Consider the following 23,474-nt stretch of genomic DNA (forward strand, 5'->3'; position numbering starts at 1 on the left):
AAAGCAACTTCTTGCTTACAAAATAAACTGCTGTACTCCTAGGTTCAGGACTGGACAGAATTTGAGAATGGGAGGAAGGGAATCAAAAACAAAAAGGCTTTTTTCATCTTGGTCTGTGCACAGCAGAAAAAAAAAAAACTGTTAAAGCTGCAAATAGAAAAACCATACTAAGACAAAGCAGCAGATGGCAAACTGTAAGACATGATTCTAGTGAATGACTGAATTGTATGCTGTTTCCCCCAAAAAAAGTCTCTATTAACAGTGAAGTACTCTGCAGAATGTAACTGCAGCACTTTGACAAGGACTCAAAAAATACAAAGCATTGCTGCAGGATTTTCAGGTTTGTGTATTAACATCTCATACAACTTTAATTTATATTTTAATTGCAATTGCAGCACATATTTTGTATCTCATTGAAGATTCAGCATCTTAAGCATTGATAGCAATGGAGGAATGGAACAGACATCCTTCCTAAGGTGGAGCTTGAGTGTCTGATAAGGTAGGGACAGGTAAAGACAACTTAAGAATAAACCAGCATCATGTGAACACAGATTCATTGCTTGCATGGCACAGATTGCAACCATGAGCTTGCTTGCATTGCACTAATTCCTGCCTGAACACTGCCTTTACCCTTTTACTGCTGTGTAACTTTTCACACTGAAAGGATTCACTGAAGCAAGTAGTGTCTGTGTTATTCAGAGGTAAAGGAAAACAGCAATTATCTTTCATCTCCATATTCTATGTTGTATGTGAACGACATCTGTTCACTTGAAGTTATCAACAGGCTGCTGTGAAAAGCCATTCTTACTCTGAAACCAGAGAAGCTGGTCACAGATCAATACAAGGCACTGAGAAACTCTCAGCAGGGACCTCCTTTCATGTGTATGCTTCCCAAAGAACAACAGGCAGCCCAAAACATTAAAACTTAATTTCTGGGTGCCACAGAACCATAATTAGTAATCAAATACTATTATTCAATCTCTGGTTATAATTCATCTTTACCCGCTCAAGCAGTGTCATATAAACCTTTGAGTTTAGATAGTGAAAATATTCATAGTCAGGATCAGACTCCTCTGAATTTAGAAATGCAGGTTTAAGAAAACTGCAAGCCACAGATATATCACAGCTAGTTCAATCTACAGTGGACTCTGCACATTTGCAAACAGAAAAGATGCATGAAGGTGGTCATTGTTGCAAAAAATAATTGTCTTGATATTTTACATGTCAATAACCTACATTCAGATGGACAATCTCTACCAGACTGCAGTTTTAAAGTTAGAAAAGGCAAAATTCAGATGTCTACAAAACAAAAAAAAAAGCCCTGAAGTTTCCTAGTAATAGTAGAAGTTTCACAGACAAGTCATATTTCACCTTTCACTGTCAGAGCTGTTTTCAGATTTTGCTCCAGATATTTGTAGTTCATTTAATTCAAGTTGTTTTTGCAGCTGGTGACGTTCCTAAACAAGAAAAGTTATCATTCAGTTCTCCATGTATAAAAATGTAAAGACTTCACAAAGCATATTTCACTGCAATTCAAAACATCACTTGTGAAATTAAAATAGAAACTGATTAAACAAAATTCATGCACTTCCTATAGCCAAGGAGCACAGAATACATAATAATAAAATAAATTCCCCAGCTATGCATGGAAACAAGATCAGTTCTCAATTTCCTATCTGAAGATGTATGGCTGTACTTGAAACTGATTTTTTTCAATAGAAAGATGAGTCATCAAAATCTTTAATGACATGAAGTCAAATTGTCCATATTATTGCTCCAAAAAGATCTCCCAATCCAAGTCTGAGCTAAAAGGTACTGCTCTATTTTCTTCCCCCAGAATATTCCTGTTTATTTTTAAGTGCTCACCAGCACAGTGCTTGTGAAGATCTGTGAGGACTCAGGTTTTGAGTGAAGCAGGTTTACAGAGAAGTGTAAGTGTGTTATCCACCTTGATGGGAATTCAAGAGGCATTCAGTCTCACTGGGTGAGTATCAGCCAGATAAGAGCAGACTGGAGAACTAATGTGAAGGAACTCCTCTGTTCTTGTGAACTGTACTGCAATCCTACATTCACTGCATAATACTTAAAAGCTGTAAGCTGAAGCCCAGATGAAGTTAATGGAGCCACTACAGGGGCATATTAAGTAATTTCTCAGTGTAATCATTAATTCTACTAATGGATTTGCAAGCATTAGACAAAAGGGACTCAATGCACATTAGACTAAGCAGTCAAGCCAACAAGACTGGCTTATAAACATTTATTTCTCAGTAGATAATGATATTTAATATGTACTACAATAAAGCAAAATTGGTGAAAAAAACACTTCATTTGAAAGAGCAGAAGATTGTACTCCCTCCACTGACTAAAACACTCTCTGTTCCTTTATCTGAGATAACGAGGCATGGATCTTTAAAAATGAGATGCTTGCTATTGAATGAAATGAGAAATGCCAAAGTATATCCAAGACCATTTCATAGTCACTGCAGCCAGGGCTGCCCTTGAGTTTCACATTCCCCAGCAGCTCCTCCTTGTTGATGAGAGCAAGTTCCAGAACAGCACCTCTCCTCACTGTCTCCTCTATCAACTGGAGAAGAAAGTTATCATCAACACAGCAAATAAGAAGATGCAGATTCCAGGAACTTGGAATGCTTATGTTCTGCTGTGTTGTCCCTCCAAATGATGTCAGGGTGGTTGAAAATCCCCATGAGGACCAGGGCTTGTGAACTAGAGGCTGCTCCCATTGTCTGTGAAGGGCCTCATCCTTTCAGTCTTCCTGGCTGGGTAACCCCCCAGTCTGATGTCACCTGTCCCTGCCCTCCGTTTAATCCTGATCCTGTAGGTTCTCCATCAGCTTCTTACCCATCCCCAGAAAGAGCTCTGTGCACTCCACTACATGGATCTACCACAGCAACATTTAGAAGAGACTTTGAGTAATTTATGATTATTACTTGATTAGGCTTAAGACACCTTGCACACTGAAGAGATACTGAATGGTTTTCAAATTTTCTCTTTAAAATAATGGCTCATTTCCTAAATAAATGATGCCCTGTAAGGACCACCAGGAAGAGAGAACCACCTCCTCATCACAGGGTCTCTATGGCAGTCCAGGTGCATTTACTGATATAAATACAGTAAGTAAGATGCAAACAGCAATGGTATGGCACTGAGCAGGGAACTGAGAACAGTAACCACTGAAATTTCCTCCATGCACTTGGTGTACTTCCTCTCAAGGCAGCACTCAGCTCTCATACCTCTTCCATGCGTTCAATCAGCCGGTCCAGCTCACCAATTCTCTGGTCTTTCTCCTGTATGCTTGTTTCTGTAATCTGCATCTTCTTATTTGCCTCTTCAATAGCCTTCAGAAGCCGATTTGTTTCCTCCTACAAACAAGAACATTTACAGTCACATTAGCATCTCATATATTAATGAGGAATATTTTGTCTTCTTTTTGGCTATCGGGCCAGGCTAATATCTCTGAAGAGCTCAAAGCTTTTCACTACACCTGCTCAGAAATCTGGAAGAGTTATGACCCTGAGAGTATATTATATAGAGCAAAAGATTAAGATTTGAAATAGTCAGGTATTAGTAAGGCATCATTATGACAATCCAAAAGAAACTTTTACCCATTTCTTAGACAGCTGATTTCTCTTCCCTTTCCCTGAGGATGCTGTTAAATAACAGCACGAGAAAAATATACTGCTGCAAAAGACAGCTTTCTAAACACCATAGTTGGCCACATTCAGCTTTGTACTTTCCTTACATGCAAAGCAATATGAATAAAAAGGAGCATCTCTCCTCAATCTCCATCATTATCTGACTCTGTAATTTAGAAAAATGCAACAGCTGACTGTTCATAGAAAGGTTTAACTTGGGGGTGGAGGGAAATTGGGGGACAGGAAAGTTCTTGATCCGGTAGCATCCAGTGAAGTTGTTCCCTTTCTCCTTCTTAAACTGTCACTTAAAATTGGACATTATATTTTCCTTTCATAGAGAATCAGAAGCTAGAAAAACCTACTTATTGCTGATTTTGAAATATAGATTATCATTGATATTACTATGTTTGAACACATATTTTTCTTAGTCCTACAACCCCGAATGTTTGGAAATCTTAGTAACTATGGCATGACTAATCACAGAGACAGAAGTGAAGGAATTTGCATCAACTCCGGAATATGAAGCGATTGAGAAATGACATCCAAGCTAAGCACTGCTCTTACAGACTGGCTGTACATACCAGGAGCATATCTTTCTCAGCCTTGTGTTTCTGTTCCTCTTCTCGCATTTTTTCCTCATACTGACTATACAGCTTTCTGGTCATCTCTCTCATGACTTCAGCATTGGCTTCCTGTGATGATTCCACCTATGAGACAGGAAGGTTGCCCCATCAGAAAGCACAGTATTGCTGGCAGCAGAAGGAGAGTTCACATGGTGAGAAAATAAGAGTATGATGTTAAGCTCCCTCTTGTTATAAATCTGACACTGCAAAAATGGATTTCCTTTTGCATTAAGACCATTTAGCATTCTGCCACAAAATCTGGATCCACAAAATCTGAATCTGTAGAAGTTATTGTTCCATCAAGTTCCATATTGTCTGAACTGAGCTCATTTAGTCATTGCTGATCCAAGATCAGGTCATGCCTCTTTGCTGAACATTCCACAACAGCCTCCAAGTCACTTGGTTTGTTTCCCCATTGAAACGATATCGTCTCCCCGGCTCTACTGAAGCATGAATTAGAGATGGACTAGACTCAACTCCTTTTTCTAAATTACTATGAACACCCAAAGCAATACTTTATTGTAGTACCCTCCCTGCAATCAAACTGAAAATTAAAATTCTCAGGTGTATGCAAGGGTTAATTTTTAACAACAGAACCAGAAACTTTACTAGAGCTACAGGGAAGAGGGCAGAATGGCAATTCAGAGACAGGATTTCCTGCTGTTGGCTGAAAACACTGGCTGAACCACACCTGCAGTAATTAAACACCAGATAGGATATTCACAGCTTAGATCCATCTACTATGTAAACCACAGCAAAACTGAAGTAAAACAGCTAGTACAGAACTTCGTTCTTCTCCTAGAGATGTTGTGAATCAGCCAACGTTCGTGAAATGCGGTCGTTGCTACAAAAGTGACAGGAAGAGGAGGAATTAAGTGCTCCCTGCTGATCACCACGTTTAACACAGCTACAAAATACAGAGTTATGATGATTAAGGTTTTGGGTTGTATTTTTTTCTATTTCAAGGACCAAAAGGTTTAGTAAACCCTTGGGCTCATCTTGCATGGCAGAAACAAGTTTGTTTAGTACCCTGTAGAAAAACAAAAGGGTGTTTCATTCTTTGAAAAGGGATGAGCTCTGAAGGACTCCACTTGTACTGCAATTATCCCCTTTGTCATCTCGCCCAGGCCAACCCTGGGGCACAGACCTGCAATTTATGAGGATGTGGAGTTAAATGAACCTTCCACATTTCAGGAAGCCTGAAAGAATCGTATCATTTAGAGAAAGCCAATCATTAAACCCCAAATTCCTTAAGATACACTGAACTGGAACAGGATCTCTGGCCCTTTATCTCCATCATTCTTTCCCTTACACCTTGTGCAATGAGAACAGTGAAAACAAGCATTAAAAAGAGTGGATGTATTAGGGCATCTGTTATAATACACTTAAGCAACATCTCCACTTTAAGTTATTACAGATTTATGAATAAACCAAACCTTAATAAGCCCCACAAGTGTGTTCTCCACCCAGAATGTAATCATGGTACACAGGAGTTACTGCCTTTCAAAACTAACCTCCCAGATCCCACACCATCCCCTTACATTCACTCCTAGAATGAATTCCCAGAAGTCTTGGCACCTTCTGAGACACAATTTTATATTTAACTGTCAAAGATAGTAATTTTATTTATTTTATTATTTACTAACTTGATACTAAAACTGAAAGTATGAGGGCAAAATTTACACTTCTGCTGTGTAAATGCAGGGCATATATTCTGCAGAGCTTAACATGCTTAAGATAAACAAATCCTTATGCATTCAGTTGAACTGAGACTTAAGCTGCAGTTCCTTGCTCTTAGAAGCAGACATACCTTTCCCTGACTTGCTGAGGCATGTCCTCAATATTATGTGAAGCCCAAATTTCTGTTTTAAAATCTTAATTGCATAATTTTTGTTACTTGGTTTTTCACTCTTTTTATTTCCTGCTGACAACAACAGGTGCAAAATACTTTTATACCCTGTAGAGCTTCACTGTGAGCGGAAAGCAGAACATGAAATGCACTAACATTTTCTTGCTTAACCATTCATCATTAAGCCTGATTGCTAGTCACTAGCAAAACAGCCAGAAAGAAACCCCTTCTCTCACAAAATTAAACATGAATATAGCTGCAGTCACCTTAATTTCAGAAACTTTATCAAAAATAGAAATGAATTTTTCAAAATTTGATGAATTCTGATGTAGTACGATCTTCCAATTGGTCTACTTTGACCAATTTTAACAAAGATTTTTGAGGCGGAGAGGGTATTTTTTTTTTAATTTGGATTTTTTGTGAGCTTGGTTTTTTTGAGATTAAAGGAATACATTTCTCATGAGGGGAGAACATGATCAAGCTTTCTGTCATATTAAACCTTGCAGTTTGTGTTTTGTTCCCTTACATTTCTCTGAAAGAAGTAGCTTAATTCTCTTTTGAAGATGCTTGCTGTTACCTGCTGACCACATGCTCATAAGACTTAACAGGCTACCTATTAAAAATGATGCAATACAAAAGAAACTCAACACCAAGAAATTCAGGTAGCAATGTGTAGAGTTGTAATATTCTTTCACTTAATAGGAATGGACACTAATAACCATTTAATGGTTCGAATTTTCACCTGCCAACATCTCTCTCTCTTATGTTACATCCCATGTCATGGGAAGACTGCTTGTCGCCAGCTGAGATTCTTTGTTATTAAAGCAGTATTGATTTATAGAAATAAAGGAGTTTGAGGGCATGACAATGGCGTGAAGAATGAAGAATCCTTTACAGAAAAGGCCAAGGAATTAATTTAACATCCACCTAATGCCCTTACTGTGCAGTATTTTTAGGGGAGTTTATATACCACACCTTTAACTTCAGTAACTGATTTTCAATTTGCGCCGTTTCCAGTTGCTTTTGTTTCTCTCTCAGCTTTTCCATTGATTGCTCGTGTGTATGTTTTAAATTCCTTATTTGTTCCCTTATGTCTGTGTTCTCCAATGTAACATCCACTAGAGTTTTCTAGAAGAAAGAGACAAAGCACATATTAAAAATCAGAAACTATTTGATTAATTAATATAGGCAAAAGATTATGAAACAGGCAGCACATTAAAAGAGCTTCCTGACATATTAATGCAGTGTGAACAGTTTTGCAAGCTTTAACATTTAAAATTATGGCTTTTGTTGTTGCTAGAAGGTGTTTCCGTGAGGAGTATACTCAGTGAAATCAAGTCCTGGAACACTATTAAAAAAAAAAAAGGAACATGGATACATTTCACCATGAATAAGCTTCCCTTTTCCCTGAGGGTCATGCCATACATACAAAATGCAGTGAACTGAAAACAAGAAAGTGATGTACAAGAACGTAACATTCTTGTTACATACAAAAAAGCAGGGACATTAAGTTATTCAGCTCAGATACATGGGAATTTAGAAGTCTTTAAAAATTAAAATTCATTCTCACCTCGTCCCTCCCCCTGTATTTCCCAGGTATGTAAAATCTCACAAGTGTCTGGCATCCAAACATGCCACTTCATTTCTGTCACCAACTGAAGGCAGAACTAGGTCAGGAGATGCACCATTTTGCAACATACAGACCAAATCACATTTTCATTTTAGATCCTTCATAGAGACATGACTTGTCGTTTTAGTCTTTTTTAGTCTGCTGCTTATCAGTTATGTCTTTATATTTCTATATTGTACATTAATTTTTTTAAACACAGGAACTTTTGAACATTTTTCTTTGTTTCCTAAATTAGGTGCTTTAGATATCCAAGACAGTACTTTATGATGTTGCTTAGTGCTAGAATCTGTATCTGTCATCCATGTTTTCTGTATGCTTTGAAATCCATGTTAGAAAAGGCAGCTGTGAGCTGGGAAGCAGCTATGAAGATGTACCTGCAAGTCTATTGATGCTGATGTCAAGGAGCTGTTCATTTCGCTAAAGCTATCTAAGGCTGCAGCCTGCACTCGCACATGATTCTCTAAGGACTCTTGATGAGCATTTGTCACCTGAGCAGGGAAAAAAAAAAAAAAGTTTTATATAGAATAATGATCAAGTTTACCTACTCTTTCCAAGAGAGCTACAGAAGAAAAAGATGCCAAGGTAATTTTCACAGTACTAGGATGCTTAAAATATACAGGCCTCAAAGTATAGTCTTACAAACAAACAAAACTTAAAATCCAAATAATCTAGCAGAAATAAGGCATGAGTATCTAAGTTTATTGTTAGTCTGCAATCACTGTATAAGTTGTTCTTTTTGAAAGGACAAGAGAACAATTGGCAGCTGTCTATTCAGACAGATTATATACATAGAGTAGGCAGATTGTAAAAATTCAGAATGAAAAGCAGAAGAATGCAAGAAATAAGGAAATCTACAACTGTGAATTGTATGTAGAAAAGCCTTAATTAAGAAGGAACTGACTAATAAGGTACATAAAGAAGCAACATCAAGAAGACGTAAGGAAGAAACAGTACAAAGCAGGAAGGGGAAGCCAGAGGGCTTTGTTGTGTGAAAATTAGTCATTTTATGATATGTCCACACACACATGCTTAAAAACTGAAGGGGGGAAGGGAAAGACACAAAATGACATCATTCAAGAAGAGACCAAAACTCAAACAGTGTAAATAATTGTGAATGATCTGATAATAAAGAGGCAAAGAGTGTTACAAATGAAAGCCAGCCAGCTCACATCCTTAGATTGACCAGATTTGCTTCTTGATAAAAAGAGAACACCAGGGACTGATACAGGGGACAAGTGTGTAGTAACCAAGCCATACACAGATTAGGTCAGCATAAGGAGTAGAGGCCAAATAGTCATGGTTAACCTTCCATAAATGTATGCTCATGTAAAACACATGAAAGCAGAAATGCTTTGGATGGATTAAGAAAGTTACAAAGTAAGAATCTGAGAGAAGAAGCCCAGGGCAGGATACTGGAAGAGCAAATTTCACACAAACTTTACAAACAAAAGGTTGTCCTGGAAATTGGAAAGATAAAAGCACAGTGATTGAAAGCTGAAGCAAAGAGTATAAAAAGGATTTAAAACAGCATTCGGAAATAGCACAAAAGACAACAGTCACATAAAACCAAAATGAGCTCCCAAATAACTACCCAAACAAAAAGCCCACATTATTAGGAAGAACACTTGTGTTTCCTTTCAGATGGTCTGAGTACTAAAAAAAAGGGAAGGATGTCTCCTAATATGGCATTTATGTCAAAAGGAAGCTTCATGAACTGCTAATTTGCGGGAGAACTAGATATTCTGTCAGAGCTGGTCAGAAACCCTTAATTAAAGAAGAATTTCTGACTCATGCAGAATTTCTACTGGTCTGACTGAAGTTCTGAAAGTGCAGGATATCATCACTGCTATTCAGTAAAGATCAGCAGCAAAGACAACAAAGCATTTGAATCAGCATTTACCACATACATGCTGGGGGAAGAGTGAGTCTTGTTGGCAACATTATGATTATTTAACACAATTTGCAGAAATTGAGTTTTTTCTCTCTCTTCCTCTCAAGTCAGGGTGATTTTTTTCTATTTTTTGAGACCAGTTGCACAGAATTAAAGTACCAGTTTACAGCAAGTTCTGATTTTTGTGCCTAATACAGCATGCAGGGAACTGACAGCCTCCAAATGAGGATGGCAGAAGGACACAAGTCAAGGTCCCAGCCCCCTGAAGTTAGAATCCTTTTAGTTGCCAAAGCTTCCTATGAACCAGGGCTGTGAAAATCAATGCTGAACATAAATTCAGAGCAAGTTTTCGGGGGGATGGCGGGGGGGTGGATCAAACAACTCAGCAGTTTAATATGAAGGCTATTTACAGAGTGCAACAGCTTTTATTGCTAAAGCAGCACATCAGAAGAAAGACAGGTCATTGAATGACCATTGAAATGTTCCATTAAAAACCAAAAGGTAAGTAATTTTTAGCACTTTAATGCTAACGAATATTGCTACTTAGTTTACTTAAACAAGTGTCAGTAAAACAGAGCAAAGTGTTGAAATAACTCCAAGTTATCCGTTTCTCCTAATGCTCAATGTTATTTATTTGTTTCACCTGCAAGCTGTTACATCCATCTCCATTAATTACCAACACACATTAGCAATGGTATCAAGATCATTCTTTTATTTCCAAGAAGTTCCAGTCAGTTAGTAATTTCACATGCAAAAGTATCCCTGTCCTGCTTTCCTTTCCTGAAAGGGAAAATAAATAGCAAAAGAAAACTACAGATGTCACATAAAACAGGGAACTGGAGTGGTTTTGGAGATTAGTTCTGTTCTGCTAAAGCAAAAAATAAGTTTCTAGATAACACTGGGACAGTTATTCCCATATGCTTTCCCTGCAAATGAATGGGTACTTACTTTCAGTTCATTTGTAAGCTGCTGTATTTTTCGTTTCATTTCATCATATTCACCATACATTTTCTTTCTTACTTTTTCCAGAGTTGCTCTCACCTGGTGTCAGAAAAATCAAACACCTTTATCAAAATTTTGGATTATATTGTTTATATAGTAGGACATGGTTTTTCTTCTCTATGTTCTTCATTGTTATTTTCTATAATTTCCACTGTTAATCTACCACTGCATAACAGCAATTTATTCTCAAGAAAAAGACAAAAAGTTAAGTCTCAAGACTTGTCTACACAGGGATGATACAAGTAACTGTCACTATGAGTAATTCCAAACCTCTCTGTACATACTTAAGCACTTTTAAATTAATTTAGATAAATTAATTTCAATAAAATATTCATAAGTCATTTTAACATGATTACTAAATGAATTAAAAGTAATTTGATCATATATTGTTTTATTTCTGAAAAAAAAGGCATGGACTTAGTGTACCTCCATACTTCAAAAAGTGGTTGGTTTCCTGTGGGTATCCTTTGGAGATAAATACTTTTGATTTCAGTATTTTAGACTTTTATCTAAATAAACAACAAACCAGCTTACATTTACCCATGCAATTTCAAATTTGAAGAATGGCGAACTCGATTTGATTTCAAGAACTACTCTTTGCCATTCTAGGAAAAAAAAAAATCACTCACAAAAACCCCAAGTTGGCTTCCAGTTTAGCTTCACATGCCACTGCAGTTATGTTTGCCTACAGCCTATATAATTCAACCTCATTTTTTCCCTTCCTCACCTCCACCAAGCACAGGCTGATTGCAGATCATTTAGGTCAGTGAGTTTACTGCGCCTGCACAGTGGGGTGAGGGCAAAACTTCAGGAGGGGATGTTTTTAGCAGCTCCGCATAGAATGCCCCCAGTGCCTCCCAGAAAGAGGGCACTGGCCACCACACCTATGCAAGGAGTGCTCCCTACCCACGGGCTCCCTTTGGGATGAGGAAGAGAGAAGGGAGCTGACTCCTGCCCAGCCGCTCAGGAAAGCGCCTTGCCCTGTGCCTCCCCACGCACAAGCACAGGCACACACCCTCTTGCAAGATGCAAATTTGGCTCAGGCAGAGGAAGCTGTCAGCAGCTGTGACATGGCCCATCATTTTTGGTCTATTTGAGTCAGCATACACACGGCACAAGACTCTCGTTAAAGACTCCGCTTTTAAAGACGACACTACTCTAGCAGACCAAAGGTCACAAAGTAGCAGAGCTGAATACGGCTTCCCGAAGACAGAGAGCAAAAGAGCCAGCATGTCTCCTTCCCTGTCTTTCCGCCTTTTTCCTGGAACCATCGTACCTTGAATGCACAAGCAAGACATGGAGTTCCACTTGGTCCGATATGTCCCTTCATGAGGGACAGACAAGGGCAGGGAGATGGTCCCAGCCCGAGCAATCCCAGGTACCACAGACAGTGCAGTCTGGGGAGCTGGCCCTGCTGTGTGCCAATTCACCTGTCCCTTGACACCACCCCAGCAGGGCAGAGAAGCTACCCAGGCAGGAAAACAGCAGCCGAGGCAGCCCGTGTGCCTCGCAGCACCGCGGCACTGAGATCCTGCCAGTCCCTAACCTCAGCTTGAGAGCGGCGAGCACCGGGAGCCGGCGAACTGGGAGTACCGAGGGAGAGAAGCAAGTGCTGATAGCCGCTTGACTCAGGGTTCCTCCCTTTTCTATCAACTCAGTTTGCACTTGAATCAGTGTAACACGATAAACACTGGCCAACAGCCTCCTGGGTGGTGAAGGTGGATGGAAAGAGGTCAGATTATTTGCCCTGAGCTAATTAGGGTGTTACTGCCACAGCCTGAGCGCCAAAGACTGGTGGGCAAAAAGATGCTGAATTTCAAGAACAGAAAAATATCAAGCAGGATCAGAAATGCATTTGTTGTTTTTCAGATCTTCTGCCAACTGTGACAAATAAGCAGGCACAGAGAAAGTAGTACAAAGACATCCTTATTAGGCTATTTTAAGGTTGCCCCAAAATATACCCAGATGACTTTACTATGTCACCTAATTTAGAAGCCCTTTTCAAAGTTGGGCGTTTTGGGTTCAGGAGAAGCAGAGGAAGAGAGAGACTGTATCCTTTCAGGTGTCTCCTTACATAGTTTCTTCCATCAGCAAGCAGTTCCCAGGTATAGAGCATGCTTTTTTCCCAACTCAAATACTATCAAGGTCAGCCACGAGCTTCAGAGTAGGTTCCCAGTTCAAACTGAAATGTTGGGCTAGACATCAGTCATCCCATTATACTCTCACAGCTCTACATATATGGAAATATATGGATATATGGAAAGCGTATTTAACAAATTTTGAGGTGAAAATGTAACTCACTTCTTTAATGTAATTCATCTCCTCTTTCAGCTGATCAGCTGACCAGCCATAAACCACCATTTCTCTCTTATGGTTGTTGTCAGTTCGGTGCACAACACCATATACCATCCCATGAGAGAACTTCCCTGGAGACATCCCATTTGGTACATGGTAGAGCTCCTAAAAATTAAAAAAAAAAAATTATAAAAAATCAGTACTACAATAAAAAAAAAACAAAAAAAAAAAACAGTAACTTACAGCCAGGAGAGACACCAGTTATAGTGAAAGCACAACAATACATATAAACACTAACTGCCAAACCTTTTGGAATCAACCTGTCAGCCTTCATGTTTTGGGAAAGAACAATGACCAACTTATAACTGATGAAGAATACAGAGATGTCTAATTACCACTGCCTTCAATGGAAGCCATGTAGGCACATGTAGAGACAACACGCTGATTTATACAAGGAGAGGTAGAGGCATGTAAGAAAAGGTTAAACTGGCTTATTTTTCTGCACCACCAGATGCCACTTTTCTGCATTCTTGCAGAATGCTGTCAGGTCTCCAGTTCCCTCTAAACTCTTGCAACTATAGAATTATCCCTCATTTCCCAAACTCCCTGCTGCAGGAAACAAAAATTCACAAGTTTTCTCAAAAAAAAACATAAAAAGTTCTAAGAAACTGAAATGAACACATTTAGGCAGTGTTCTTTAAAAGATAAAATATCTGTTTCTCTTGAGTATAAAATGGAATTTGGAAACACAGCTGTTACTGATAAGCTTTGCACATTGTGTTTGACAGGTCAGTTCTAGAGAAAAATCAGGCACAGATTGTTTTACTGAACTTATTTTTTATGCTGGATGTACCAGATACAGGTCCACCTGAGGATATTTACTATATTGACTTTAGAATATGTTTTTGTTTGCTTTATTTTGTTCTAAGCATTCTCTAAATACTCTCTTTGACACCAAACAGAGGCTTAAAGAGACGAAGCTCAGCATCTTATATCCATCTGCAGTTTCATCCTAGAGATCTCCAATCCTTACCATGACAGTGAAGAGAGAACACCATCTGCAGCCTAAAGCAGCAACACTCAGTTTTTAGGAGCCAAACCAACACAACTATACTGGCAATATAAGAATAAATACTTCTTTAGGTAGGGGGAAAATTAGCAGGAAAACATACTTGTCTTAAGAAAAATTGACAGAGATAGACATTTGTTTTATATTGTGTCCTTCCCACATGGCACTGACTGATTTTCCTCAACACTGTAAATCCTACACATTCTTCTTTATCACATCATTTATAGTTTAACTGTGTGTGTGCAGGCCTGGGAGGGGAACAATCACAGAGCAGACACCTGATAAAGAACATTTCAGGCATAAAACAAGAAAGCTGTAAGCCTTCATTTGAAAAGAAAGCTGTAAAACCACTTAATAAAGAAAACATTGGGCAACCAGCCCTACCTATACATGCTGTAGTTTTGCACTTTGAAAACATTATATGCAAAGCTTAATATCCTCAAAATTAGATGTTTCATAATTATGTATTATTGGGGATTTTGTTTTGCTGTTTGGATGTACACAGCAAAAGCCCTACACCTCATAATTAGAAATAGAGAAATACAGAAACCAGATGGGGACATGACTCAAAATTATTTTGTGTTTGTTTGCTTCCAGGGTTGTACAGTTTCTTTCATAGTTCATTGCAGCTCCTCCCCTGCATCTGGAAAAAGGGATTACACACAAGTTTCCATCTTCCTGATAACAGAATGAATAATCACTTTGATTGTTTAGAGGTTGCCAAGGCACCAGACACTGAATTCATAAATCCATACCCTTTGCCCATGATCACTCATTTTCAATGAGGTGAACAGTTGAATTCCAGCAATACCAAGGTCCTTTGTACTTCTGAAACATTAGCAGAATTGTCTAAAGTGCTGTTTGCAGAGCTCTGGCATAAAAATTCTGATCAAGTTCCTTATTTTTAGAATATTATGAACACATTTCTAAGGAATGCTTTGAAGGATGCCCCCTCTCCCTACCCCCCTACCCCCAAGAAAGACTTACAAATTCAGACCAATGGGTTTGCAGCTGAAGAATCACCCATGGCACTTACATATGTATTTCAGAGATGAACAGACACTTAAATTTACATTATAATGGACAGTACATGCAGGATTAGGTACGCACAAAGGCAGACTGGTTACATGTCTCTTGCAACAATGCTAAACTTGCCTGTTATCTGTATGTGCACAAGCCTCCTAAGATGCCTTTGTTACTTCTCTTTCAAAAGATTAAAGGACTCTCATCATCTGTTGCCTGTTCCAGTTCTACGCTCTACTTAAAATACAGGATATTGTTTTTACCCTCTCCTTATTCTTCCTTCGTATCACAATTCCCAGACAAGTCCCTGTTAAAATTTCAGTTCTTGCTTGTTTTAAAGATGTGTGAGCCAACTGCTACACAAGTAACTGTGCTCATGTTTCCTTAACCTTTTTCATTGCTGTTCTATTCCAGCCATGCTTATCTTCTACTCACCCTTTTCTGTTTAGTAACTCTGAATTTCTTCTCAGTGACCACTAGTTTCGGGGTTTTGTATAAATAGCCAAAAAAGGGCTCACCTGATGCAGTCTCCTCTTCGGAGAAAGGTTACAATCTAAGTCCTCTGAATGGAGGGTTGAGATGGTTGCTTTGTTTGTTGACTACTTTTTCAATACAGTTTGCCTCTAAAAGGGGCCTTGCTGAGTAGCTCAGTTCTCAAATATCTCCACAGAACTGCAGCAGTAAGCATACACTGAGTATACTTCTGCCAGTTTGCCTCCCCTCAAGCTTCTTTATCCACCTTTGTCTATTATTCTCCCTTCACTGTTTTTTCCATTTCTGTCTTGTACTCTGTTCTTCCTCTGATACATCCTCTCTCCCATGCTTCCTCTTTCACAAATCCTGGATTTTCCACATGCTCAAGAACTACATAACAGTATTTTAAAGTCAAATACTTCCCATTATTTTCCTCTGTGTCCCATACATACCCACTCTCAGAACTCAGGCAGGTCGTCAATGGTCTCCACTCTTATATGCAGTGAACTATCTCAGTGAAGATAACAGCGTAAGCAAATACATGCAAGAATTTAGGAGCAAGTAAATACTGTAAAGCTAACCAGAATAATGCTTTAAGATGGAAGGGTTCATTAGATTAATCAACCATTGCCGTTTAAGGTCAAAATATCAGCCAAATCCCTTCTAATGTGAGCTAATGATCTGGAAAGGCAGAGTCAGCTTAACCAGTTTGTGAATATTTCTTTGCACCTATAGTCAGTTCTACAACAGCCCAAGGTGACAGCAAGGACACATGGTGTGGATGTTGACATGACCTGGATCAGCCTGTACGAATATATCCTGTCTGTGTTGCAGCAGCAGACAGCTGCACTTGGTGTGATCACACAGAATGCACCGAAGAAACACAGGCTGTCTTTACCTAACTAATTAATATTTAAACCAGAAGCCTACACCCCAAGGTTGCAAAAGTCTTGATAATTACCATGCATCCTGTTTATGTCTCTGTCCAAGGAGGCAGCACAAGTATCATGAAAAAGGTGAAGACATTACAAAACTAAACCCTAAATTTTTTAGCTGTTTTTTCTATGGCCCATGGTTTAATTTGCATTACATAAATAACACTGAGGGATGATCTGCTCCCTAATCTACCAGTTTTATAAATGAAAGTCAGATAGGCTCATGTATTATACTTCTCCCTGCCCAAAAAATGAAAGCAAAAAGACAGGAGATACATATTTTTTGAGAAAAAAGGACATCTAATATAATGCTTAACACAAGTCTGTGTTAACTATCCCTTAAAATTGTCCTGACTCATGATCTTCTGTTTACCTACACCACCAAAAAGCTTTAAACAATAATTATATCAGTCAACAAGGCTTTATCTGTCCCTTAACAGCCACATTCCAGGTGTTTCTAAAACATCCAGTTACCTTTTACCTGTTCACTAGTTACACAAGGAACAAGAATATTCATGCTGTTACTGAGGTTACAGATTTTCTATTCATAAAAATGACACATTTATAATATTGAGCTCACCAAGAAAAGTTACTGTACTCTGTCAAAAGGTAGCTCTGGTTTTATATCTTTTCATATTCCTCTACAAGCCTGTAAAAATCATGTTACATTTAGGAATGTTTTACATTAAACTAGTATTACAATAGGGAAAACATGCCACAACAGACATAAGTGTTCTTAAATTCATGAAGAATGCAAGAAGCATAGTTGAAGCTCCTTGGGTGTTGAATTTAGGTGTCCATCTCAAAAGAGAAGTGCCAGACATTATGCAAAGTGATATCTAACCCTTGAAATCTGTACACAGAATGCCACTGGGAAACTAAGATACAACAAGTACAGCAGTAACCTCAGAAGTCAGTGGAATTCTTTCTGTATTTTTTTATGTAGTGCTGGTTTTAACAAAGGTGTTGCTTAATTAGTCCAAGTCAAAAATGAAGCGACCAGTGCTGGAGAGGCTGAGAAACAGTAACATCACCTGTAGCAGATGAACCACATTTTTTCAGGCACAAGTTGTGCTCTGCTAACAGGAGTGGGCTGGCAGCAGCAGAGAAAATAGCACTGCCCTAGATTCCATGTGCATCACAGCCCCATATTCACTGCATTCATATTCTTGAACCATGCCTGACAAAAGTTTCTGCTTGATTCTCACCATGATGTACAAAAGCAAGTTACTCTTCTGGCTTTTTTACAGCCTACTTTTTTTGCTGGGGAAAAAAAAAAAAAGTTTGCTATATTTCTGCATTCTTCCTTAGGAAGTAAAAAGACTTTCACTTCTTAGTTGTGATGCTTTAAAAAACAAGAAAATTAAAGTTTTTGAGGCTATATGCAGCCAAAGTACCAACCTGAGTTTAAGACTAAACACTGCTCAAACTTGGCTGAAAGCCACAGACAGTAAAGTACAAACATTTCCAGAGTGTTATCTCATTTTCATTCTCTTGTCCAAGTATCCAAATGAAAAAGAAACATCTGTCTATACATATCTTCACATTCTGCCCTCAAAAGCTTAGCTGCAGCTTCCAATGACACTTCCAAACTTACTCCTGACAGTGAAGAAAGAGACTGATGGATAAAAACAAGCCCAATTGCAAACAGGGACAATACAATTGTCTGGTAGCCCTTTATTATGCAAGACAAGAGAGGCTTCAGGATATGCAGATTTTGCATACAATCTGCCAAGCACAATATTCCTTTGTAATTCATGGTGAAGTAAACAGCCTCACACTACTGTCACCCATTGTCTATCATGGACAGAAATAATGGAACAGAATCAGAATGGTTTGTGATTCTCTCTACCTAAAGTCCTAACAATTCAAACAACCCAACCAACCAGCCTCTACCTGTGGGTTAAGTTTTTATATGCTTCTTTCAGGGTCTCATATCCTAAATATGAGTATAAAAAATCCAACCTGACACAAACTCACTTCCCCTTCAGTTTTTGAGATCAGTTTCTAACTACCATCTGCCAGCCTTTCACAAAAGGCAGGGCAGGCCACCCTAATACAGTATTGCCTGCAGCAATTTTCTTGCAACAAATCTATCATTTAATTTTTAATCTCTTACACTAGTTCGTTTTTATTCAATGGATGCATAGCAGTAAAAAAGTTGATCTAGAAACTTACTGCACTGATACAAATTGAATTAAATACAGTATAAATTTCCTGCCAAGTTTGGACTCCAATGAAAAAGGCTAAGGCAAGAGTTACCAACATAACTGATAAAGATTCACTTCTGGTCTGACATCAAGCAGCAAAACAAGTTATTGGGAGGATCAGCACTAGCAAAAACTGCTGTGCAGTTCATTAACTGATTCTGAACTGAAACACCTCTTAATGGTACTGGCCTGAGAGATGCAGAAAAGTAACAAGCACATTGAGCCATCACCGTGTCACATTAGGGCAGCTCAAAATCACCTCCTTCTAATGAAAGACTTGAAAGAGAAGATTACAACCAAATGTCACGCCATGGTGTATTTATAGTTTTCTGGCATTCCCTCCGACACTGCAAGGTCTTTTCTCTCCTCCCTCAGCAGCAGAGGCAGAAACTTGTCCTGCCCAAACAGGAGAGCACCTGCAGCCAGGCTCTGACCACCTGACTTGGCTGAACACTCCAGCAAAAACTGTGCAATCCCACATATTGCAGTTCATTTCTGTAAGTCACATTAATGTATTGTAAATACCAAAAGCATTTTTCATGTTCCCATTTTCTTAGGAGTCAGCAATTAAAGTCATCACAGAATTCTAGATTCCATCAAGGGATCTGATGTTAAATTTGATTCTTGCTGAAGCTGGATTTTTGACCTTAAATTGTAAAGTGCAAGGTAAAAAACTGAGAGTTCCCTAATTTCTATTATCCCAGCCAATTTCCAAAAGGGACACAGTTCTCATAGGACTGTGTAAGGATTATCTAACATTCGTAAAACTTTTGTTCTCAAAGTGCTTTAAGGATTTCATTAACATGAAGTTAGCTGAACATTGGTGATCAGCAGATACCTAATTACTGGTTTTAGGAGATTTTTTCAAATTAAACTGTGCAGTAAAAGCATCACAGCATGACTAATCATGAGGCATGTGTGCACTGTAAGTTACGGTATAACTAATTCGAATACATAAAGCAATCAATTACACAGACAAAAATCTACAGGTAACACACTGCTGTGTGACTTTATGGACATGAGGAAAAACCAGTTCATGAGCAGTGATTTTTTTGTAGCTGCTTCCATACACATGGCTACACTATCTGTGGGGTATTTTCCTTTATCATACAGAAATTATAAAACACAAGTAGTTGGAACCATTCCTCTGTTTTTTAATTGCTATGAAATTGTCTGAGTAGATCCCATCTATCTCTGAAGCCTGACTTCATACATCTTTCAATTGTCTAAAAGTACTGAAGTTTAGAAACTACTCAGAACATACAATACTTAAACTGTATATGGTTTTTTCTGGTCTCAGCTTATAAGGACTCATCTCTTAAATATCACTGTTTTGCACATAGAATCAAATAATGTATTTATTATCTTCACATCCTCTCCTTAACATTCTCTGCTATAAAGCCCACTTGCCTTTACTTGTATTTTGGGGGAAATAACAGCTCATTAAATACAAGGTCCCACAGAGAAAAACACTGGTCATGTAAGAAAGTCACTACAAATTGTCCAGCACTAATCCTTAAAAATTCTTTCTCATTATCACATTACTCAGAACCATAAAGTGAGTAAGGCATGAGTAAATATCTATCCTCCCCAAAAGCAAACTCAGATTCCTCTTAGGCCAGTCTGTGGGTTGCTGCAATCAGATACAAGCTGATGAGACTGACAGAGAAGCTACTCCAAGTGCTACAAACAAACACCTCTGTACAAAATGAATTGTTATTATTTAATGGTGGCCCAAAATTAGTTTGCATTAAGGTCTACTTAAACTATTTTGTAAGTAACATTTCTAGATCCTGAAGAAGCAATTACTCTACTAGACCAGTGTATGAAAACCTGAGTGTATAAAAGATTCCAGGACAAAAAAAGATATCTTGAAAATTTTACTTTGCATTTACTTTTATTGCTTAGAGTGCCTTTTGCAGTAATTGTAGTTATTTTTGCCTTTAAGTATCTCTAAGAAATTATTTCTAGTAAACCCTATTGTTGTTTTTCTTTCTATTGTCATGCTTCCTATTGTCAGACATTGAGTCTGGCAAACTGCATCAACTTGTTCAATTTTGGTTTATCAAAGTATAAATGTGATGAAGTTGTAGAGCCCATCCAGCTTCCCTTTTTAATCTTCATAATTAAGACTAATTAAATATAATCTCTTGCAGTGAACAGCTCTTATAGAACAAGTTCTGCACCAAGGCAGATTGTAAATTTTTTTCTGTGTGCACACTACTCACTTCTGCAAAACAAATGGCCTTCTGAACCCTTCTAAGCACATGACCTTCAAAATCCCTTTCCTATCAGAACAATCTTGAATTCTTTAATTTCTTATTTTTACATCACACTTAACCAAAATTAGCTGGCACACACAAACATCAAGGTCCCCAGCACACCAACTACATTAATGCCGAAATCTTGCACATGAAATCTGAGCCTACATGAAACAGAAAATGCTCTTTTAGGATTAAGAGGATCTTGATCAAAGATCCTGTTTAATACAGGACTTTATTCCTAGTAGCTGTTTCCTGCTCTTTGATACATAAATATGAAATAATCAAGTTTTAAAGGTACCTCACTCACAAATCACCTACAATCTCTGTTGTTCCTCTACCACTGTTCTATTTTGCGTGCAGTTTTGCCATCCCTAACTCCAAGGCTTAGGCTCAAAGCTCTCACCCAACTTGATGATCTTCCACATGCTCTTAAATCAGCTTCGGGCTGCCAAAGCAACAAATATCAACATCTATGGAGGGCAATGTTTACTTCTTATTTATAGAGAATTTCACTTTGATTTTTAAAACTTACACTTTTCTTTCTCTCAGTTTCCTTTGGTCCCTGTTCAGGCTGTGACACTTCATCAGGTGGCACTGTTAAGCGTAGCCTACACACATTCATCTGAAAGAAGAAGATTTAGGTGTTACAAAAATTATTTTAACAATTTGCTTTATAGAATGAACTGTACTGAGATTCAACTTTGAACTTACTATCTTATGTTTTCTACCACACAGCTGACAAAATATTATTTTTAAAAGTTATAGGGATATTCAGCTGACAAAACATAATTCAAGGGCATTCCCATAATTATATACCTGAAATAGCAAAAATCCATTTCAATCAACAAATTGTTCTTAGGTACTCATAAATGACACTGAGAGCTGAGATAACAGAACAATGAACATAATTTTCTACTTTCTGCATTTTGTTTGCTGATTTGGCATACTTTTATTCTTCAAAAGGGATTATTTAGAAACATAGAGTGTATTTTAGAGTAAATGCTTCTTTTCTGTCAGCATATAGCCAAGCATTTGTTCCAAGGATACCTCAGTACTGCAACTCCATTAAATTAGAAACTAGGAAATAGGAGCATTCTTGAAATCTCATACATACAAATTGTTTGTAAAGCTTCAAAACACTTCAAAAAAAAAGTTGAGGTGTTTCCTATCTGATTTTAGAACAGCCATTCTCTTGCCAGCAGGCATAGTACCTTTCTGTACCCAGCTGCAGTTTGCCTTGCTTTCAGCTGAGACATCTTTGGTTTAATGATGTTTTTCAAGCAATAGATTTCATACAAGAAACTTGGTTAAAACTTTTGGTCTTAGTCCTATTCGTGAGATATTTTTGTGGAAAACAACTCTTAAATCCTAAGCAGAGCATAGCAAATAATGAAATGAGAAATTTGGCTGTCCAAATTCAAAGCTGCACTATACCTTCCTGTAAAATCCCAGATGTCTGCTGGCAACAAAGAGAGCTCTTAAAGCTCTTCCTCCAAACCTCTTAAATATCTCTTTCATGATTACTGTGAGCCAACATCACTGTTCTTCTACAGCCCAACATCTCATTGATCTGGATCTCTCCAGTTTCTCCTGGAGACATGCTGAACATGTGTCTCTCTTTCACACCCACCCTCCCACTGCACTTGTCCCAGCTAACAGCTCACATCTTGGTCATTACAGCACCTCCTTTTGCCTTGAAAATGGCAATAACGTTCTGCTCATTGCATTCAGAGCACTGCAGCAAAGCCCTTCCCATACACTCCAAATGTTATCATTTTACAGTTCATTTCTTCCAACTGTCTTTCAAATAATTTAAGCTGCCCTGACTGCATTTTCAAGCGTCTTTGCAATATAACTTCCTCAGAGACCACCATGCAGCATCACAACTATTCAGCATCACATCACCACATCTCTGTTTTCTGTTTCCAAACAAAAGACCTTTTTCAAGTTTTCAAACAGGATTTAACATTTTCTTCTTCCCAAGTAAAAACAATTAGAAGAACTATCTGCAACATCACTATATTTTTCTGGCATTTCTTTAAATCTGTTGAGAGGACAAATCAATATCATTTAGACTACTGGTATGTTGTCAACTATATTTTAGAAATATTAGGTACTGCCTTCCATCTTCCTCTCAATTTGGTCTTTCAAGTCTGCAAGGCCAGTAAGAAACAGTGTCCTGAGATAAAGTTCTTATAAAATATGTGAGATGTGTATGTATTATAAAGAATAAGAAGGGGAAGAAGTCTGTAAGAAGATCATGGTGAAATAGAACCTTTTCTGTAGACATATCTGTGAAAGCAGTGTTTTGTGAAGTGGCCTCCTCCCTGTTAATTCATCATTCATCCATATACAAGAAAATCTAGAACAAGAAGCCACAAAGTGACATAAAGCACCCAAAACATAAAAGCAGTTTATGCTTTCATATTTGCTAAAGAGTACGGAAACAATGAAATGCATTTTAAAATTATGAAACTTGGTACATTGGCTTTTGATGCTGATTGGCTGCTATGTTTGTTCTAAGACACCAGACTGTCTCCAGATGCTACCAAAGCT

General features: G+C 38.1%; 1 protein-coding gene across 7 annotated transcripts in view; it reads right to left on the bottom strand.

Annotated features, from left to right (window-relative positions):
• The window catches only part of MYZAP (myocardial zonula adherens protein), a 55,911-nt gene that overhangs the window by 16,533 nt on the left and 15,904 nt on the right, over nt 1–23,474 (bottom strand). For 6 of the 7 annotated variants that reach the window (XM_085588266.1, XM_085588265.1, XM_077785885.2 and 3 more), the window contains exons 2-9: nt 21,451–21,540; nt 12,950–13,108; nt 10,595–10,687; nt 8,130–8,243; nt 7,101–7,253; nt 4,235–4,360; nt 3,252–3,380; nt 1,372–1,457 (exon numbers count right to left, since the gene is read on the bottom strand). In XM_085588266.1, the coding sequence (XP_085444392.1) occupies nt 1,372–1,457; nt 3,252–3,380; nt 4,235–4,360; nt 7,101–7,253; nt 8,130–8,243; nt 10,595–10,687; nt 12,950–13,108; nt 21,451–21,540 (950 nt within the window). The remainder of the gene's footprint in view (nt 1–1,371; nt 1,458–3,251; nt 3,381–4,234; nt 4,361–7,100; nt 7,254–8,129; nt 8,244–10,594; nt 10,688–12,949; nt 13,109–21,450; nt 21,541–23,474) is intronic. The other variant, XM_085588264.1, reaches the window with a different exon arrangement.

This window comes from Lonchura striata, chromosome 10, assembly GCF_050655825.1.
Source record: "Lonchura striata isolate lonStrDom1 chromosome 10, ASM5065582v1, whole genome shotgun sequence".
Classification (NCBI taxonomy): Eukaryota; Metazoa; Chordata; class Aves; order Passeriformes; family Estrildidae; genus Lonchura; species Lonchura striata.